The sequence below is a fragment of the Aulonocara sp. 'chitande type north' Nkhata Bay genome, linkage group LG18 (assembly GCF_057382095.1).
Source record: "Aulonocara sp. 'chitande type north' Nkhata Bay isolate Kocher_YH1m ecotype deep benthic linkage group LG18, A_spYH_male_GT1.1, whole genome shotgun sequence".
NCBI classification, from domain to species: Eukaryota; Metazoa; Chordata; class Actinopteri; order Cichliformes; family Cichlidae; genus Aulonocara; species Aulonocara sp. 'chitande type north' Nkhata Bay.
In genome coordinates this window covers 12168809-12186297 of record NC_141361.1, presented here as the reverse complement: position 1 = coordinate 12186297, position 17489 = coordinate 12168809, and the positions used below count along the sequence as shown (strand labels likewise).

The window sequence follows — 17489 nt, the reverse complement described above, 5'->3', positions numbered from 1 at the left end:
AATCTGTGTTCGACTACTCCGCCTAGGCTGCACTGTCCAGCGCAGATCCACTGAGCGCTCAACACAGACAGCATAGTCAGAAGGAAGAGCGCAGGGCACCTCCCCCACCCTCATTCAGATCTGGCGTTTGGAATTATTTTGGTTTTCATGTGACCTATGACCCTGAAGGTAAGCGAGTCATGGACTAAAGTAAAACAGTATGTTGGATGTGCCACGCAATGCTCAATTACATTGGTGTGAACTAGTGTGCTAGCGCAGTTAGCTCGTTAACGTGTTGGCCGTCTAGCCCTATGCGGTAGCTCGTTAACGGAGATTTGCCGTGTTGTGGCATTAAGGTCATTTCAACCAGATTAACCTGAAAGCACTAGTGGGAACACGACGAATATGACTGCACATTTACGCCGACATCATCCTAGTGCAAAGACAAGTGGAAGCAGACAAAAAAAGCAAGCATGCTACTAACTTTAGCCAAGTCATTTAGACAGCTGTTAGCACATGATTCTCCTTATGCTGCTGAGAATATAGCCCAGAAGAAGCAGATAGTATAGCTTTTATTTTGGAAAGAGCCATCTCTCTGTAATAAACTCTCTTTTCCAAAGATGAGTGATTCCTCAATCAGATACAGGGCTTGCAATATCGCTAGCCCGACGTCCCGGAGCTAGCGATTTTTTTCAGTCGGGCTACCAAAATCTATCTCTGCCCTGCCCGTCGGGCTATTGTAGGAAAAATATATGTCAATGCTTTTGCATTCTTTCAGAAATGTAGCTGGGTAATTATGTCATTGGCATCGGTGAGCCACTGTCAATATTTGACATATTGAAGTCGCGTTTGAATTTGCGCTCGTTTTTTTGCTTTCACTTTGCAATCGTGCGAACTGTGTATAGAGAGCGACAGTACTGATCTGTGAGTGATGATAATTTGTGCACCAATTCCTCTGACATCGTCTTATCAATCGTTAGCTTACTATGCAAACATGACAAGTGAAATCTCCCGCAGCTTAAACATGTGAGAGGTTGATTGCGCAGACAATCGCTGAGCTTATGTGAGTGAGCGTGTAAAAGCATTTCAGTTCTGCTGAGCCAAATAAGACAGGTCAGGGTGAAGAAGTGACAGCCAAAGAAAAGCTTACCACAAAACGGAGAAGTTATGACAAATCAGACTATAAGGCAAAAAGAAAGTGCAGCTTTATGGTTTCATGGACAAAAGAATTTCTGTGGCTGCGATATGACAAGCTAAATAACCAGGGCTGCACATAAGTGGTCCGCAGGTGCGCATTCGCTGTCAAAATAAAAAACACGCACAAGGGTTAGGGTTAAATTTAAAAACTGTACTTTTGAGTTAAAATATATATTTATAATTTTAATAAATGACAAATTAAAAAGGCATGAACATTTTTTTGTATCGAAAAAATATCGAACCGTGACACCAAAGTATCGAACCGAACCGTGAATTTTGTGTATCGTTGCACCCCTACTATCCACGCTTGTCTACTTCATAAGACATTTGTAGCAAGACAGGAAAGTCCCTGTAGTGTTATATTTACTTATTCCAGAGAACAGTCGTTAACATAATTTTAGGACCTGGTGGTTAGGAAATTTAAAATTAGTTAAACTTTTGAAACGACTGCCGTGGTTGTTATTCTAGCGAGGAAAATCTTCACAGATTGTATTTGATCTCTCTGCTTGATATCTGCATAAGGCAGCTGCTGATTTCGTTACTCTTAGATGCTGAAAAACTCTCAAGGACGCCCTAAATTAAAGTAGACACAGCAGTATCTGCAGAGGTTCGGTTACACTTCTTACCTCAGGGAAGTCCTTGCAAAACAGCTTCTACATGCACTGGAATGACTTGGCATGCTGTTACAGTAAGTAAAAGTTATTAAAAAGTGGCGTCAGACATGGCTCAGGTTTTAAACAGTCCTAACTCACTTAGCTCACACAGTATAGAAGCTCCTGATCTGACCTGATTTGCTCTTAATAGCAGTGTTAGTAGCAGGATGTGACCAATCACTGCAGCTCACTGGTCTCCTTAGGCAGATGCTTCCACTCCATGTGTAATGGGCTGGTGATGTACCTGACTCCCTAAGTGGTTTTTCGCTCAGGAGAGAACCCTCCCTCGGTCTCCCATCTTCTCTTCCCCCACCCCTCTAATGTGGTAATTTGTAATCTCTTGTTACGCCTTCAAACATAAATTCATAATGCAAGGTGTGCCACAGCAAATGCAGGGGGCTTAAATTATTTACCTTTCCCACCATTCAGTTTATGGCCCATTATGCTGCAAAAAGTGGCGCTGCGGAGAAGACGCTCGCAATAGAGAGGGTCCCATTATAAGATAAGAATATACACATATTAAAGAGAGCCCTGATTGAAACGGATTTCCATCGCTCTGCCAGCTTCATTGGAAAAGTACTTAGTAGAAATGCAGGCAGATGGGTAATGATGTTTTTGCTCTTCAGAAAGCTTTTTAACCCATCTAAAAGCTTGTCCTGCCTAATAAACTCTTATGTGTAGAACATTTCCCACAGTGTTTGTTATTGTACTCTATAACACTGCCGATTATTCCGAGCCATTCTGGTATGTTTCCTTTCTCTCCAGCTGATTGAGTATTTTCATAAACCTTTGGAAGGCAGAGGAAACGTAGTGTAATAGCCTGTTTGCTGTAGAGTCATGTGTGTACATATGGGTTTTTGCTGGGTCTCTTAACTGGATATTGGGGTGATGCAGTGGTTCGGTGAATTTGCAGGCTTGTGCAGAAATCACTCAGTTGTTCACAAAGCTCCTCTCTCCTAAAATGTGTTCATGTTCACTGACTGCTAATTTGCCTCGGCAGAAAACATCATCTGATTCACATTACGATTTTATCAGTGTAACCACAAAATGATATTTAGCAAAGCTGCAGACTCGTTACTGAAACAGTACCTACTCCCCGTCTGCAAGACTATCACCATCAGCATACAGTAGTTTGATTTTCCAAACTTTTCTGAATCCATAACGACTTGAGCCATAAAACGGGATGAGCTAGCTTTTACAGTATTTAAGCAAGTCAACAGGCTCTAACCCTCATCGAGTGGTCTTGTATCCTAAAGCTAACAGCACATGGGAGAAAAGAAGCAAACTTTAACCTTGTGTCTTAAACATCCAACCACCCATCCTTGCTGGCTTAATCCTGCAAGGGGCTTGGGGGCAAAAATAAGCAGAGGGGACGACTGCTTATGGTAATTTGGTTAAACAATTTTTTTTTACTGCGAGGTGCTCACTCTGTATGTTTTGGCACACAGATCTGTACATCTGTGGCCACTTTAAACAGCTCAGAAGTGAAACTTCTTCCCACAGGTTTGGGACCAAGATTTCAACAGTTCAACGCAACATTTCCCTTTTCCTGTAACAGACTCAGCTTCAGGTAAAAGGATCCAGTAAAGAAGGAAGAAGGGAAATTTGGAGAAAAGGGAAAACACATAATCATGAAATAAAAGTCAAAAGATGTTTTATTTGGGGTGCTGGGTGTATTTATAACTTTTTTTTTTCTAACTTGAAGGTATTCGTGTGAGTCTTCAAAAAAGATTTAAGAATATGATCATAAAAACCTAATAATTATAATAATAATTCAATTTTAAAGGCCTTAGGGATTGCTTGGCATAAGGGGCCTCAGGGCATTTTCTTTGCTTTTTTTCCCCTTTAGCAATATGACTTATTTGTAGAATTTGTAGGATAAGGATGTTACATATTCTAGATTGAGGGAGGGGGGGGGGGGGGGGTGCTAGGGGGAAAAATGTGAAAATATCACTTACTCTGTTTTCTCCTAAATGTATTTGGCAAAGCAAAAATTTCCAGGTAATAGGGATAGGTATTCCAGATTTGCAAAAGTAGGCTATCTAATGATATTCAAATTGAAAATACCAGTTCATGCCCACAGGCAAAAGCACTTCATGCTGCATATTTTAGACATTCCATTCGCCAGCTTTTCTTACTGGAAAGAATTAATGATCACTGTAATCAGCAATGCAGCAAAACACAGGCGGCACATTTAATTCCTGCTCCTAACTTATGCAGCCCTGGAAAATAAAAGTACTTTTTCCAGTTAATAAGAGCAATATTGACATTTCTACATCTTTACCTTCTCGTGTTAAAGATTTGCTCTTGCGTGCCTGCTATAACATGCTTACAGAAAGCCACGAGCCCATTTATAGTAAGCGTTACTCACCTGACACTCACTGTCAGGGCCCTTCCTTTCTTTCCGTCTCTCCCTCGCTAATCCGACAGAGCATTGGGCCTCCACTTTACTTGACAGAGCATACATGAAAGCACAAACAAATCTCCTCCTCAGTCCAGAGATAAAGAAGTCATTAAAAATGGAGGACAGCTGAATAGCTGGAGGAGCCCTGTGGATGAGTGAGTGAGGAAAATATCCTTTGTGTCTTTTCTCCCTTCATTGGAGGAGCGTTAATCACAGTCCAAGTTAAATTGAATATGAGTGAGATAAGCAGAGCAGCAGGGGTGGATGGGAAGTGGTGGTGGTGGGGGGGGGGGTAGACAATCAAGGGGAGGCTGGGGCGGGGAAGAGCCTTTAAGTCCTAATGTTTTGTTTCCTGCCTCATATCTCTGGAGAGAAGACAAGGAATTGGACAAATAAAACTTGAAGGGATTAGAGTAATCCGTGAGACTAGGGGCCTATTGTGAAGATCAGTGCTGTTAGTTGTATCTTGGGGATTATCAACACTTTGGCTGCTTACTCCAGAGGTGTGCCGTATATAGAGTGTATGATGGAGAGTGTTTTTTGCATCTTGTATCTAGCAGCATCCATCATGAGCTTTCAGTCGTGCATCTTGCAGTTGGATGTTGAAACAAAGAGCTGAAAGGGTGTGCAGTGGCAAACAGCTGGCAGAACTACAATGCAGAGTATTTCTTGAAAGCAAGCACGCAAATCTCTCAAATAATTCCTCTTGCGGCGGAGCGGCGTAGAAGCGAGAGTTCATCTTGGCTGCATAAACGCAGGGCATCTGAAACAAACAAAAACAATGCGTTAACTGGGATTTCTACAGAGGTGTGGACTCGAGTCACATGACTTGGACTCGAGTCAGACTCGAGTCATTAATTTTATGACTTTAGACTTGACTTGAAAAAATGTTCTAAGACTTGTGACTTGACTTGGACTTTTACACCAATGACTTGGGACTTGAATTGGACTTGAACCGGTTTACTTGAAAAGACTTGATATTTTACCCCAAATATAAAATTTAACATGCATATTATATGGAGATTGAAAATGTGACGTCATTCACGGGTAGAACCGCAAAGGATTCTGGGAACTCGTGGCAAGCGGTACTAGCGCACGCAGGCTTTCAATTAAAATCAGTCACACAGCGATAAAAAGAAACACAAAAATGTCAAGAAGCTGTTGTATTATTAACTGCAATAGCCGGTCGCATGACAGCCACGGGAAGCCGACGGGTAAAGAGATCGGTTGTTATCGGATTACGTCGTTGAACAGAAATTGTTCGAGCCATGTTTCCGAAGTAACAAAGAGGCGACTGGATTGCAGCCATTCAAAGATCAAATATAACGTCCTAGAACACTCCAGCTCACAGGTTAGTCTGCTCCAAGCATTTACACAAAGGTCAGTCTGCTGTTGTAGTTAATGCGTCATTTTTCTTAACATAATTGGTGATATAGGTTACAAGCAAGTCTGGCGCTGAACAGAAATTGTCGCGCTATGCTCCTTTATTTATTGTGCATAAATAGTAAATTGTCCTGACACAATATTGCGTTTCGCTTCTGTTATTATGGTACACTGACAAAAACACATACTTTTATTCACAGGATAAAACAGGTTTTTTGTATCACTAATTGCCCAGTACGATTACAACATACAGTACTATTGTCACTGCTACATTTCTGTGATGCTACCAGAAATTATTTCCACTACTAATTAATTACCGTTGAGCTCAAAGGTTATATTAATAAACGGTTAACGAATGTGTATTTATGAAGACGATTTGTGAGACTGGTAAACTTATGATACATACGATGGTCTTTCGTTCTACACGGTGCGTTTCAAGGTCCTGCACCCATCCGTCGGTAAACTGTACCTGGGCTTGTTGCAGTGACCGGAAGTTACTAAACTTCATGAGTGTATGCACTCACTCCAAGAACCGTATGATTATAAATATGCATATAAATATGCTAAGATGAGATAGCTGACTTCATCTAACTAGCAAATGTTTTCCAGGCTACGTTGGTGATACAGTTTTTTTTTTTAATGTGTATGATATTTTTGTCATGCGATTTTAAAGCTGGTCCTACAACCGCATCCAAGAATAACATGCAGCGTATCTCAGAACTGTCGGTGAAAATTATTCTTGGAGCTAAGTTTAATTGAGCTGCATTTTAAAGAGGTGCAATTTCACAATTTGTGTATATTTTCTAAGTTCACTATTTTGTATGTGTTGAGAAAAACAGATTTTAAAATTACATGGTCTAATATTTACATTTAGCATAACTGCAACATTATTTTTTCGTTTGTTTTTTTTAAAGACTCGAAAGGACTTGAAATTCAAAGTTTCAGACTTGTGACTTGACTCGGACTTTTACACCAGTGACTTGAGACTCGACTCTGACTTGCCTGACATTACTTGAGACTTGACTTGAGACTTGAGACTTGCAAAACAATGACTTGGTCCCACCTCTGGATTTCTATACAGGTCAAATCTGTTCAGTGATGAATGTGATGGTTCGCATTGTAGGAACAGACTGAGTTTGCATGCAAAGGTCAAAAAAACCAACTAAATGTCAAGAGCAGTGTCTTTTTTTTTTTTTTTTTTTTTTTTTTAGCCTCTCTGCGCTGGTCTTTCAGAAGTAGATGGAACATAAAGTGATTCTTATATTCTCTCCTTTTTTTTCTCTGTTTGCAGGGCTACCACAGGCCAAATCACTACATCGCCACTCAGGGTAAGAATAAAAAACTTTCTAAAAATTGCAAGACTAGATTGGTGTGTGTGGGCGGTGAGAATTTAACGGTGTCTGTTTGTTTGGGCAGATGGATGTGTGCAGGTGTTTACGAATATCTATCTGAACATCCCCGTCGTTGTTTACATACGCTCTTGCAAACTACTCTTTGATGCTCAGTCAGGTGTGTGCTCGGGGAGTCTGGTGCCTCTCGGTGTGCACACGCAAACACACGTACCTACGCGCCTCTGAGCAAGCGTAGCGGCACGCTTTCTCGCTGTCTGTTTCCATCCCGTCGGTGGTGTGGGAGCCATTAATCAGGCAGTCTGGGAGTAGGCTGAATAAATAAATGGATTAGCTGACATGTACAGGCGCATTTTGTCACTGTGTTAATCTGGCCGGCAGATTCGCAGAGTGAGGAGCACTTACCGTGACCCCAGAGGTTAAGTCTGATTGATGGTTAATTGTTATGAATTTTGCATCGCGAGCCTCACTCCCACACAACAGGGCAGCATGCATGGGGATTTTACATACCACTTAAGAAAAAAAAACAGTGGAAGAGAGGAAAAAAAAAAGATAAAGGCAGGGGTTTTTTTATTATTTTTTTTGCGAAGAGGCTTTAATGGATTCACAATCTGCTTTGGCGGAGCTGGGAGTTGCATAATTACCTGTTTATTAGTGCATTGCCTCTCTTCCTCAGTGTCTCAATTAAAACAACGCTCTGGTTGCTCTTACTTCAGAAAGAGAGAGCATACTAATCAGGCAGTGGTCGCTCTGTTTGCACATTTGTCTGTATGAATGGCACCTAGTTTGAACTGCCTCGCGCTGACCGCTGAGTCCAGCACTCGAAACTGAGCTGTCAAGTGTCGACTCTCTCCTGTGCGCCTCGAGTTCACCAAAACAAGGCAGTATAACTGGCAAATTCAACTCTGAAAGAGTTTCATCTGGATTATTATGACTTCTATAATTGTCCTATAGTCATTAAGAGCATTCCAATTTTCATTAAAAAAATATGCATGAGGAGATCAGCAGTCAAAGAAATGTTGCAAACAAGGCCCTCTCTAAGATGGAAAGCTCGAGAAGCCAAACGTGTTTCCATTCAAGTTAATTAGCCCCAGTTTTCTCATTGAGCTTGCATAATAAGTCCTCATTTTCCATCGACTGTATCGCAAGCATAAGGATTTCACTGGGTAGATCCATCCAGTACGAAAGCGTGGAGGTGTGTGTGTGTGACAGAGAGAGTGTGGAAACATCTGTATTCTCTGGGAGACCAAGCCCTTTTATAATTCATCATCAGCTCCGGCAGACTGACAGGAAGGAAGCCTCAGTCTGCTGACACTGAAGCAAAGAGCAGCCAGAGATGATAGGAAAGCCAGACACAGACCTGTCTCTCTCAGCCAGACAAACGGCATACTGTAGCACCTGAAAAGAGCACCTGGGCATTGGCACACTTGCTGAAAATGAGGGAGTAGTCTTCCTCTCTCCCCCAGTAAAGTTTTTCAGTGAATGACACTTCCACTCAAGTCCACTGGGACCAGCAGTAGCTCAGGAAAATGAGACCCGCAATACTGCTGGATAAGCTAAAAAATCTTTGTCATAAATTGGTTGTGGAGGTGGTTTGCGGTGTGCTTAATATGGCAGACAGGTGGGATAACGTTGTCCCCGTTCTATAATGCTATAAACTACAATGACACTCATTAGTTTGGGGTTTATTGACGAGTCCCTTTGCTCTGTCAAGGTGACAATGGCAGGTAGAACAGCTGTCACTCCATAAAAGCCTCATCACCCAAGCTCTGCTCCTCATTATGTAGGTCAGTCTCTCATCCAGAGCTTCTTTTTTTCTGCAGCAATACAATAACTGTCTGTCAGTAATTCTCTAACTGCAGCTCACCTACTTAGCAGATTGAATGTGTGCATGCACCTCAGCCCTCCCATATTGACGCCTCGCCTCTGTCCATTATTATGTCCTGCAGATCGCTTTAAATACTGATCTGACATGAGCTTCCTTCTAGTGGAGACTGAATTACACTGACACCGGGGATGCAAACAGCTGCGATAACCCCCTGCATCCTCTTGGTGATGTGGAAAATATTCATGACATGGGAAAGGGTTCAATTTCATCAAGCTTTCCCCCTCCGGTCTTCTCCGCTTTCCCCTCCTTCACAAGCAGCAAATGTCACCAGGAGCCCAAAAGTTTTATTATTTACAGGTTAACATCTCAAAGCCCAGCAGGGGAGGTGTGGGGTTGGGAGATGGGAAGAGAGAGAGAGCAAATCAATGATAAGCGAGTGTACATTATGCCACAGCCTGCCACATGTAATATTAATGGGCAAGAGGGGAACATCACCTGCATGTTTGTCTGTGAGTGTCTGTGTGAACATGTTGATCAGAAATTTTTTGCCGTACCTGGCTTGGGGATTCTACAGCTGTCACACTCTTTGCTTCTGAGGAGGTGCAGGCCTAGTCCCAAAACACAGCATCAGCTGCAGCAGCGTTAGCTCTCTGACAGCTGGAAGTGAAGCTCCTACTTGTGTTCTGCCTCTGTGAAGTGCCTCTTCCAAACTTCACCAACTAGGCACCACACACTCTGTACTACAAACAGTGCGCTCTGCTTGTATTCTTCAAGTGAGCTCTCAGACTGATTTCTCTGAAAATATTCTGTGGCCTAGTCTTTGAGAATGTAAGCTTTCCCCTCGGTACAGCTAGCTATCAAGATTATTTGTTTGTGTCGAAAGTGATTTTTTTTTTTTTAATAGTGTTTGTTTGTTTTCTTGAGACTTTATTTTTTTATCTTAAAGGTACCAGAAATTAATTTTGATTGCCTGAATCTGTATTTTAAAAAGATTGTTCAAATTTGACAGTACTGCCACACTTTCTCTCTTGAACAAAAGCCAAGAGGAGGTTAGCAATGGTTAAGTACAGTGCTGTGCAAGTCTTAAGTTACCACTGATCTCTTTATAGTTTCTTTGGAAGAAGCCAGGCTTTCTCTGTTTTGTTTTGTTTTTTTAGTTTTGTGAGAAATAGTTCTCCAAGCGTTTCTAAAGGTCTTTCAAAGGTTTTCTTTGGGCACTGAATACATTTTTTACTCATTTCAGTCCAGTCCTTGTACCCGACAATTTTCAGAGAAATGTTTTTGTTAAGCATCTTAGCACTGGCCTATGAATAATTCAAGCATAAAAAGGACCTAACTCAGGGGATGAACCACTTCTGTGTCTATGCATAACAAAAAAGTTGGCAAAGAACCAATTTTAAATTGTAACTTTAGGCAATTTTTTACAATTTCCACGTTAAAATGTTCCCATTTCTTTAGTTGACAGGCATAAAATCGTGTTTTTATGGCAAGCCTAAAATACTATCTACTGATTGACCAGCATCTGAAAGTCATGTTCTTAAGAAAAAATCCATCAAAGATCTGGCACAGGATCTGAGAGATGCATCTGCCCCTTCAGTTGATTTATCTGCTGTTGTGAGTCCTCATCATAAATGGTCTTAGTCGAAGGGCAGTTTTGAAAAAGCCATTCTTCAAGAAGAGAAACTATGAGGAATGGCTTAGGTATCCCAAATTACACAATAGCAGCTCTGAAAATCAGTAGCAGCAGAGCTTGTGGAGTGATGGAGGAGGTCAGGTACAAAAAATGAGTGTTTACAGAACAACAAGGTGTAAAACACGATGTGGGCTCTGTAATCATTTAGAGCTGTGTTTCAGCCAGTGGTGTTGATGGTCTTGTTAAATTTGGTGGACCTGTGAACACATAAAAGTAACGAGATCTTGATCCAACATGCAGGTTCATTCAGCATCCCAAACATGCACCTATAACTTGGCAGGAAAACATACCATTGAACACCATCAGTCTTTGACCTCCCTTGAACTCAGTGTTATTAACAAAAGGCAAACAAAAGGCCAGCATCCAAAGAAGAGCTTCAAGTGTCTTCCAGAAGCCTGGAGAACTATTGTTGAAGACTACAGAAAAAAGATGTTGAAGAATAAGATACCAAAATATTCACTTTAAAGTTTTTTAGAATTGCTTTATATACAGCATTTCCATGGATATATGCACGTTTCAATACATTGCAGCACATCTTTCCCATTTTCCTAGAAAAATATAAAGAAATGAGAGGGGGGTTCAAGACTTTTCCACAGTACTGAATAGCATATACACTGGAAACAAGAGGAAAATATCTGGTCTCATTCAAATATTCAAAGTTTAGCTGCCACCACTTTAAGAGAACACTAACCAACACACTGAAACTTCGTGTAAAAAGGACGACTTGTTGCCAATGAATTGATTCACCTCACAACTCAAAGCTGATGTTCTTCTCACAAGCCAACTGCATGTGCTATTTCTTATCTGGCACCCGTGTAATCCAGAAAACATGATTCCTATTTAATGTAAATAACTGTCACAAGCATCAACAGCAAACATGAACATTGTGGTTAAGGTAATGAGGGGGTTCTGGTTAAAATTTGCAATGCGCTCACAGTATCATGCTACAGAATAAAGAAAAGAAAAGCCTGAACCTGTCACCCTTAAAATAGAAAACAAACTGTACTGATGGAAGTGATTTCTTTCAGGACGACAGCGTCCTATCAGCATCAGATACAAAATGTAAGTGAATGTTTTTATGCAAATTAAAATACGACATTTTTGCTAGTAGAATTGGCTGTCACCAAATCTAAAGACCATTGAGTGACTTTGCAAAGTAATATTAAACAGTGCTTATGAAACAATTGTGTTCAGTGGCTTCAGTAGAGTTACAGATACTTGGAGAATCAGTCAGTCAAAAGTGCAGCAAAGACATTCAGGCTGCATGCTGTGGCCCAGCACCGCCTATGGCTAAAGAAAAGAGGTGCTTTCTAGACATTTTTTAACTTACTGAAACAGGTTTTTGCGAACTCGATAATATAAAAGCTCCACTTTTACGGCTCATTGACTGCAGTGGCACATGTCAGCTTACAGCAGCAGAAATCTAGGATTTTAAAAGCATGCTATTTTTCAATGGAGATTGGTTAAGAAACCAATGAGTCTAAAATAAATTCTTTCCTCAACATTTGAAGCTGTTCACCCGTTCTGTGTGAAAGTTGTCAAATCAACTGTGTTAGCGATTCCTTTGTTCTTGTATATCTACTTATCAAGAAGCACACTCACTTCCTCATGGGTGTCATCAAGTTACAGTCCAGGAAGCTATCTGTACCCATTCTCCATCTCTGCATTCACAACAAAGCATAAATTGGTTGGCTTAAGCTTGGCAGGAGCCTCCCATTGGATGGTTTATCATATAATGCCAAGTAGTATTGTGTTACTGAAGTCCTACACACCAGCTGTCCTGCTTCTCATTCTTCCTCTCCCAAACTTCTCAGCAATGTGCATCTTTCCTCAGGGACAAGTGTGGGAGGTAGCGGAGTGGGTGGCTCAATCAGGTTGGGTAGTTATCGTAGAGACGGAAACCGAAGTCCTACAGTTAAATCGAGATATACCACCACATGCAAAGCACAGGAAGTAGGGGAATACAGATGGAAGTTATGGAGTAGCCTTGTTCCAACTCTCTAGCTGTCTAGTTGATAGATCCTATTTGTATTTTTACTGTAAAAGCACAAACAGGATGGAAATGTGTTCGCAGAAATGATGGTTGGTTTTGAATCATTTTTTGTTTTTCATTTCTTTAAAAAGTCTTTAATTTAATTTATCTGCTTTTAGAAATAGATGTTTTTAAACTCTGTCAAACAGTATTGCACAATTAAATGTATGACAGTGAGGATGTGTTTAGGCACCCCACTAAGCAGATCAAACATGGCTTGATCAATCAAGTGAATAAAATGGTGATGACACTTTGTTGATGTCCTGAGGGAAATTAGGTTGTTGCAGAAGGCGTAAGTCAATAAGAAGCACAAACAGCACAATGATAGGATCCAGGAACTGCTGCAGCTCCTCATACTAAGGCAAAACAAATTAGTAACAATACAATAGAAATATTCAAATGTGTTTTTATACTAGATTCTATTTTAGCCCGTAATGATTTCATAATCGCTGTAGTTCTTCATTAAGGTTTCCCAAATTGTTGTTAATTTCTTTTAATTGTGTAGTTAGTGGTTTTATGATCATGACACTCAAGCCAGATACGAAAGCCCGTATAGCTATGCAGTAGGGAGAACAACTCTCTTCATGCCCACCTTTGTTGTTGTTACTGCTTTTTATATAGATCTTTCCCTGGGTGTCCTAGTGATCTAGTGCTTACAGCTGCAGGAGGCATAAATCCAAAAAGTGAGATTTTTTTTAAATAGGAAAACCTTTTCCTGCTACTATCCTCTCCCTTCAAGGCCATGCACATGTTCTTTATACACACTAAAAATAATGCTTTTGGCTGCATAGGGGATCTGAACCCTACTTTCCCAGGTGAAAGTCATCTGCATAACCCACAACACAAATTTCCCCAATGACTTTTTCGTTTTTTCTACTTTGTACTGCTCACCTTATCTGGTGTACAAGTCCTCTGCTTAACCAAAGTGTTGTGTCATGGACTAGACTCTTTAATTTACTACTAAAGTGAAAGGAGGTGTAATGTGCTTCCAGAGTAACCAACAATATCTACAATATGCTAAAACTTTTATGTGTTCCTTAAGATACCTTTAGGGTACATCACAGGTCAAAGTATCCTTGTTTCCTAACTGGATAACAGTTGTTCAAATTTGTATGAAATTAAGTGTATCCTTATGCTTCCATAGGAATTGAGAATGTAAGTAGCAGCCAGGTGCTGCTAATCAAATGCACTTCATGAATTCTCTCTAGAGCAACATGGCTAATGTTTATCAAGTTACGGCTGAAGAAGTTGTGGAAAAACTTCCTCTAAACAGATGAAACCAAAATGTGATGTTTGGTCATAATGCACCACACCATGTTTGGAGAAACTCAAATACAGCATATTGGCATAAATGCCCCATACCCATCATCAAGCACGGTGGTGGAGGGGTGATGATTTGGGTTTGTTTTGCAGCCACAGGGTCCTAGGCACCCGGAAGTCACTGAGTCAACCATGAACTGTTCTGTTTAGTAAAATATTCTATAGTCAAATGTGAGGCCATCTGTCTGAGAGTTTTGGGAACAGGACAATGATGCCAAGTATCACAGCAAATCTACAACAGAATCAAGGTGTTGCAATTGTCCAGCCAAAGTCCAAATGTTGTAAGAGAGCTGTGCATAAACAAATGACCTCAAACCTCAGTGAACTGAAGCAATGTTGTGAAAATTCCTCCATAATGATGTGAGAGACTTACAAAGCCATACAGATTTACTATTTTACTAATTGCTGATAAAGGTTGTTCTACAAGATGCTGAGTCGCGGTGCGTACTTTGTGCATTCCTGAGGAAAACTTTCTCTCTTTTTTTCCTTTTCTTTCTTTTTCATGACTTGAGTTTTTACAGGTTTCAGTGGCCTAATGTTTATTAAATTTACCTGCCACATAAATGACAACGAAGAAAACGCCAGCAGCTTGTGTATCTGCCATGTTTTGTCTTAGCTTGTGCCTGTGTGTGTCTGCATAATTTGTTATGTCTCCAGGTAATTCGGGCCAACTCGGGAGAATGCACAGTTGTAGAGATTTGCATTCACTAATTAATTTGTCAGAAGTAATTTTTTTCTACTTGGTGCTTGATTAAAACTAATATTAATAATTTTAATTAACCAGAATAATAATTAAATTCAGCCCACAATTATTGCTCAGTGAAGTTTTAAATATTGGCGGCATTGACTGGCTCTCTGCTCATTTATTTTGATGTTCACCAGACACATTTGGGTCCGGTTCGGTGGAAAGGTTGGTGTTGAACAGATGAGATGTAGTGGTAATTACTTTGAGCTTTGCCATACACACGCATGTGCGGACGCACGGAGAACAGCAGCCGTTGGGCTCATATTTAAATTTGTGATTCGTTTTCCTTTCTCGTTTTCATCCGTGTTTAAGCTGTGTGTTGTAGAGTAAGCACTATGTGATGAATCTGATGTAGAAGCACCATGAATAAATTATACCTGACACGTCTTTCAGCGCTAGATCCGTGAAGTGAAAATGCCCTGTAAACTCTCTTGTTCCAATATGTCAGTAATACCACCAAATTTATGTTTGGAAGTTAATCTGAGGAAGAAGCTGACATTACTGATGAGAAAACATTACCCACAGTATGCACGTCAGCAGTAAAGCGCATTACCAAATTTAGTGATAGATGGTCCATTGTGGCAAACAAATTCTTCCACTAATAAATATGAAAATAAACTTGGAGACATGGAAACTTAGGTAATTGTTTTAAGGTACACAAATTTACAATCTGCCGCTTGCCTGTTAGAATGCATATTAGAGTTCAATGGTCCCCTGTTAGTCATTAGTAAACACTTACAAATGCTTTATTCTGCACTACCATATTCTACAACTACTGGACTATTATCTAAGCGTTTACCCTAGTGACCCTCTTGCATACTAATCATTGATAGTTACAAAGTTTTGTGCCTGTAAGGTGGTAATGCTACGAGTCCTTTCTCTGAAATGTCCGTTCTTATATAACAAAATGGCAAACTGCAAGTGTTAATATTATCCAAATAACCCTAAAATAACTCTGAATATATCTTGCAGTCTAAAGTGAGGCTCGCTCATAAATAATTCTGTAGCCTAAGACTTATTCTGCAGTAATTAGGAGGGGGAAACTCTTAGGTAATGGCCTCGTGGTTTAGGAATATGGCCATGCAAAATAAAAGTAGTAAGTGCACTTTATCGACTAATATGAGCCAACATACCACTAATAATAGCAATAATATGCAACTGATTATTGCTCATATATGAACCACTGAAGGTTATACATTAACGTGTTTTTGGATGAACCAGATTAACCAGATGTGTTTACAAGATGCCAAACTTGTAGTTTTTTAAAGGGTACTATTAATGTGTAACATGCGTTGAAGCCCACAGAGATTTGTTAGTAGTTAAGGGAAAGAGCTAGACTGCAATAAAACCTGACTGAAGCCTCAACACCCCAATACTTGTGTGAAGCTATTGTAAGATATTTAAGGTAGGTTTGGGGGGGAAAAAATATTTGTAAAATGTAATTTCCTCTCTATGTCTCTCCTAGGCCCCATGCAGGAGACGGTATTTGATTTCTGGAGGATGGTCTGGCAGGAGAACACTGCAGCTATCGTCATGGTGACCAACCTGGTGGAAGTGGGCAGGGTGAGTATTTATGACACGTTCACTTGAACTGCACATCTCAAATAAGATTACCTTGCCCCCAGTCGACTAACAGCCTGATTGTATTTCAAGGCAAACTGAGACACCTTTTGTTATTATCTTTGAACATCAGTCCCCAGATGTTTGTGTGCACGCACGCGCTGACTTAGTGAGGCATGGGACTCGTGTGCCGCCAGCTCTTTTTTTCATCTATCTGATCAGTGAGAAGTGAGAAGAAACTGATTGATGGCCTTCATTACCAGAGAGGCATCCAGGCGTCTGACTACTGTTTCATCTCAGTGGCTCTATAACAGGAGATTAGACTCCGCTGAAGCCGCCAGCTCCTTCCAAGCTCCTCCGAGCAGAAACATCTCTTAATGCTGTCCTCACTGGACAAAAGGGGACTGTTATTGAGTAGTGAGGACAGTTCATAATGTTCAAACTAATGGTAAAGCCTTGACTTTTCTTGTTCACTACAGCATGTGGCCTGCCTCGGGGGGGGGAAAAAACCCAGAGCCCTGCTTCAGTCCTAATTTGTTCCACTTAACTCGCACTTTAGTTCCTCCTGGTTAGGTTATAATCAAGAGAAAATGAAGGTCTTAACATACAGTGTAATGCTTTGACTGCCACGGGATTTTTCTCTAAGAATTTTAAATACACTGAAAGCCCTTTTAAAAAGAGGCGCACCTTGATTTTGCTGATGTGCATTTTTGGTGGGGCTTAAATGTAGCAGAGCTGATAATGATTCATAGCCCCATCTCTAGGTACCTCATTAGGCCTTTCCTCTAGAGTAGCGGAGTCCAGCCCACCCCACCCCGCACCTTCTCCACACCTGCTTAGTACTCGGCGGGCCCCGGCCCTCAAACCGTCTGTTATATGATCCTTGTCCAATGGCGGGCGGTAGGCACAGTTGGTCACAGTGACGGTAGCTCCACAGAGGGCCCTATAAAATCACTCCACCGTATCACAGTGGGCCATCTGCTCGGCACAGTCACTGATGAACTCTGGGAAATCCTGGCACACACACACACACACAGAAGCACACGCAGCCTCTCTCCCGCTGGTTTCAGACAGGGGGGCGGTGCTCGGCACACTTTAATGTACGAGAGATTTGGTTTGGAAGTCAGCGTGCTGATGTGTGTGATGAGGTGATGCTCCATGTGCTTCTTTTCTATACACTCTATCCATATGAGTGAAGACGTGTAAGACCTGTGCACGCTCGTCACGTGCTCATAAGTGTGCCCGCACAAAAGAACATCTGTGTCTATGCTGGCATATTTTAGCCCAAAGGCTAATTCCCCCCCAAACTAGGCGCCTGATAGAGTGATCTAATAAGGTAATGGCTT

General features: G+C 41.0%; 1 protein-coding gene across 6 annotated transcripts in view; it reads left to right on the top strand.

Moving 5' to 3' along the window:
* Nucleotides 1–17489, top strand: part of LOC147308103 (receptor-type tyrosine-protein phosphatase mu) — a 166545-nt gene that overhangs the window by 133280 nt on the left and 15776 nt on the right. For all 6 annotated transcript variants that reach the window (XM_086273368.1, XM_086273367.1, XM_086273366.1 and 3 more), the window contains 2 exons: nt 6908–6944; nt 16049–16146. In XM_086273368.1, the coding sequence (XP_086129494.1) occupies nt 6908–6944; nt 16049–16146 (135 nt within the window). The remainder of the gene's footprint in view (nt 1–6907; nt 6945–16048; nt 16147–17489) is intronic.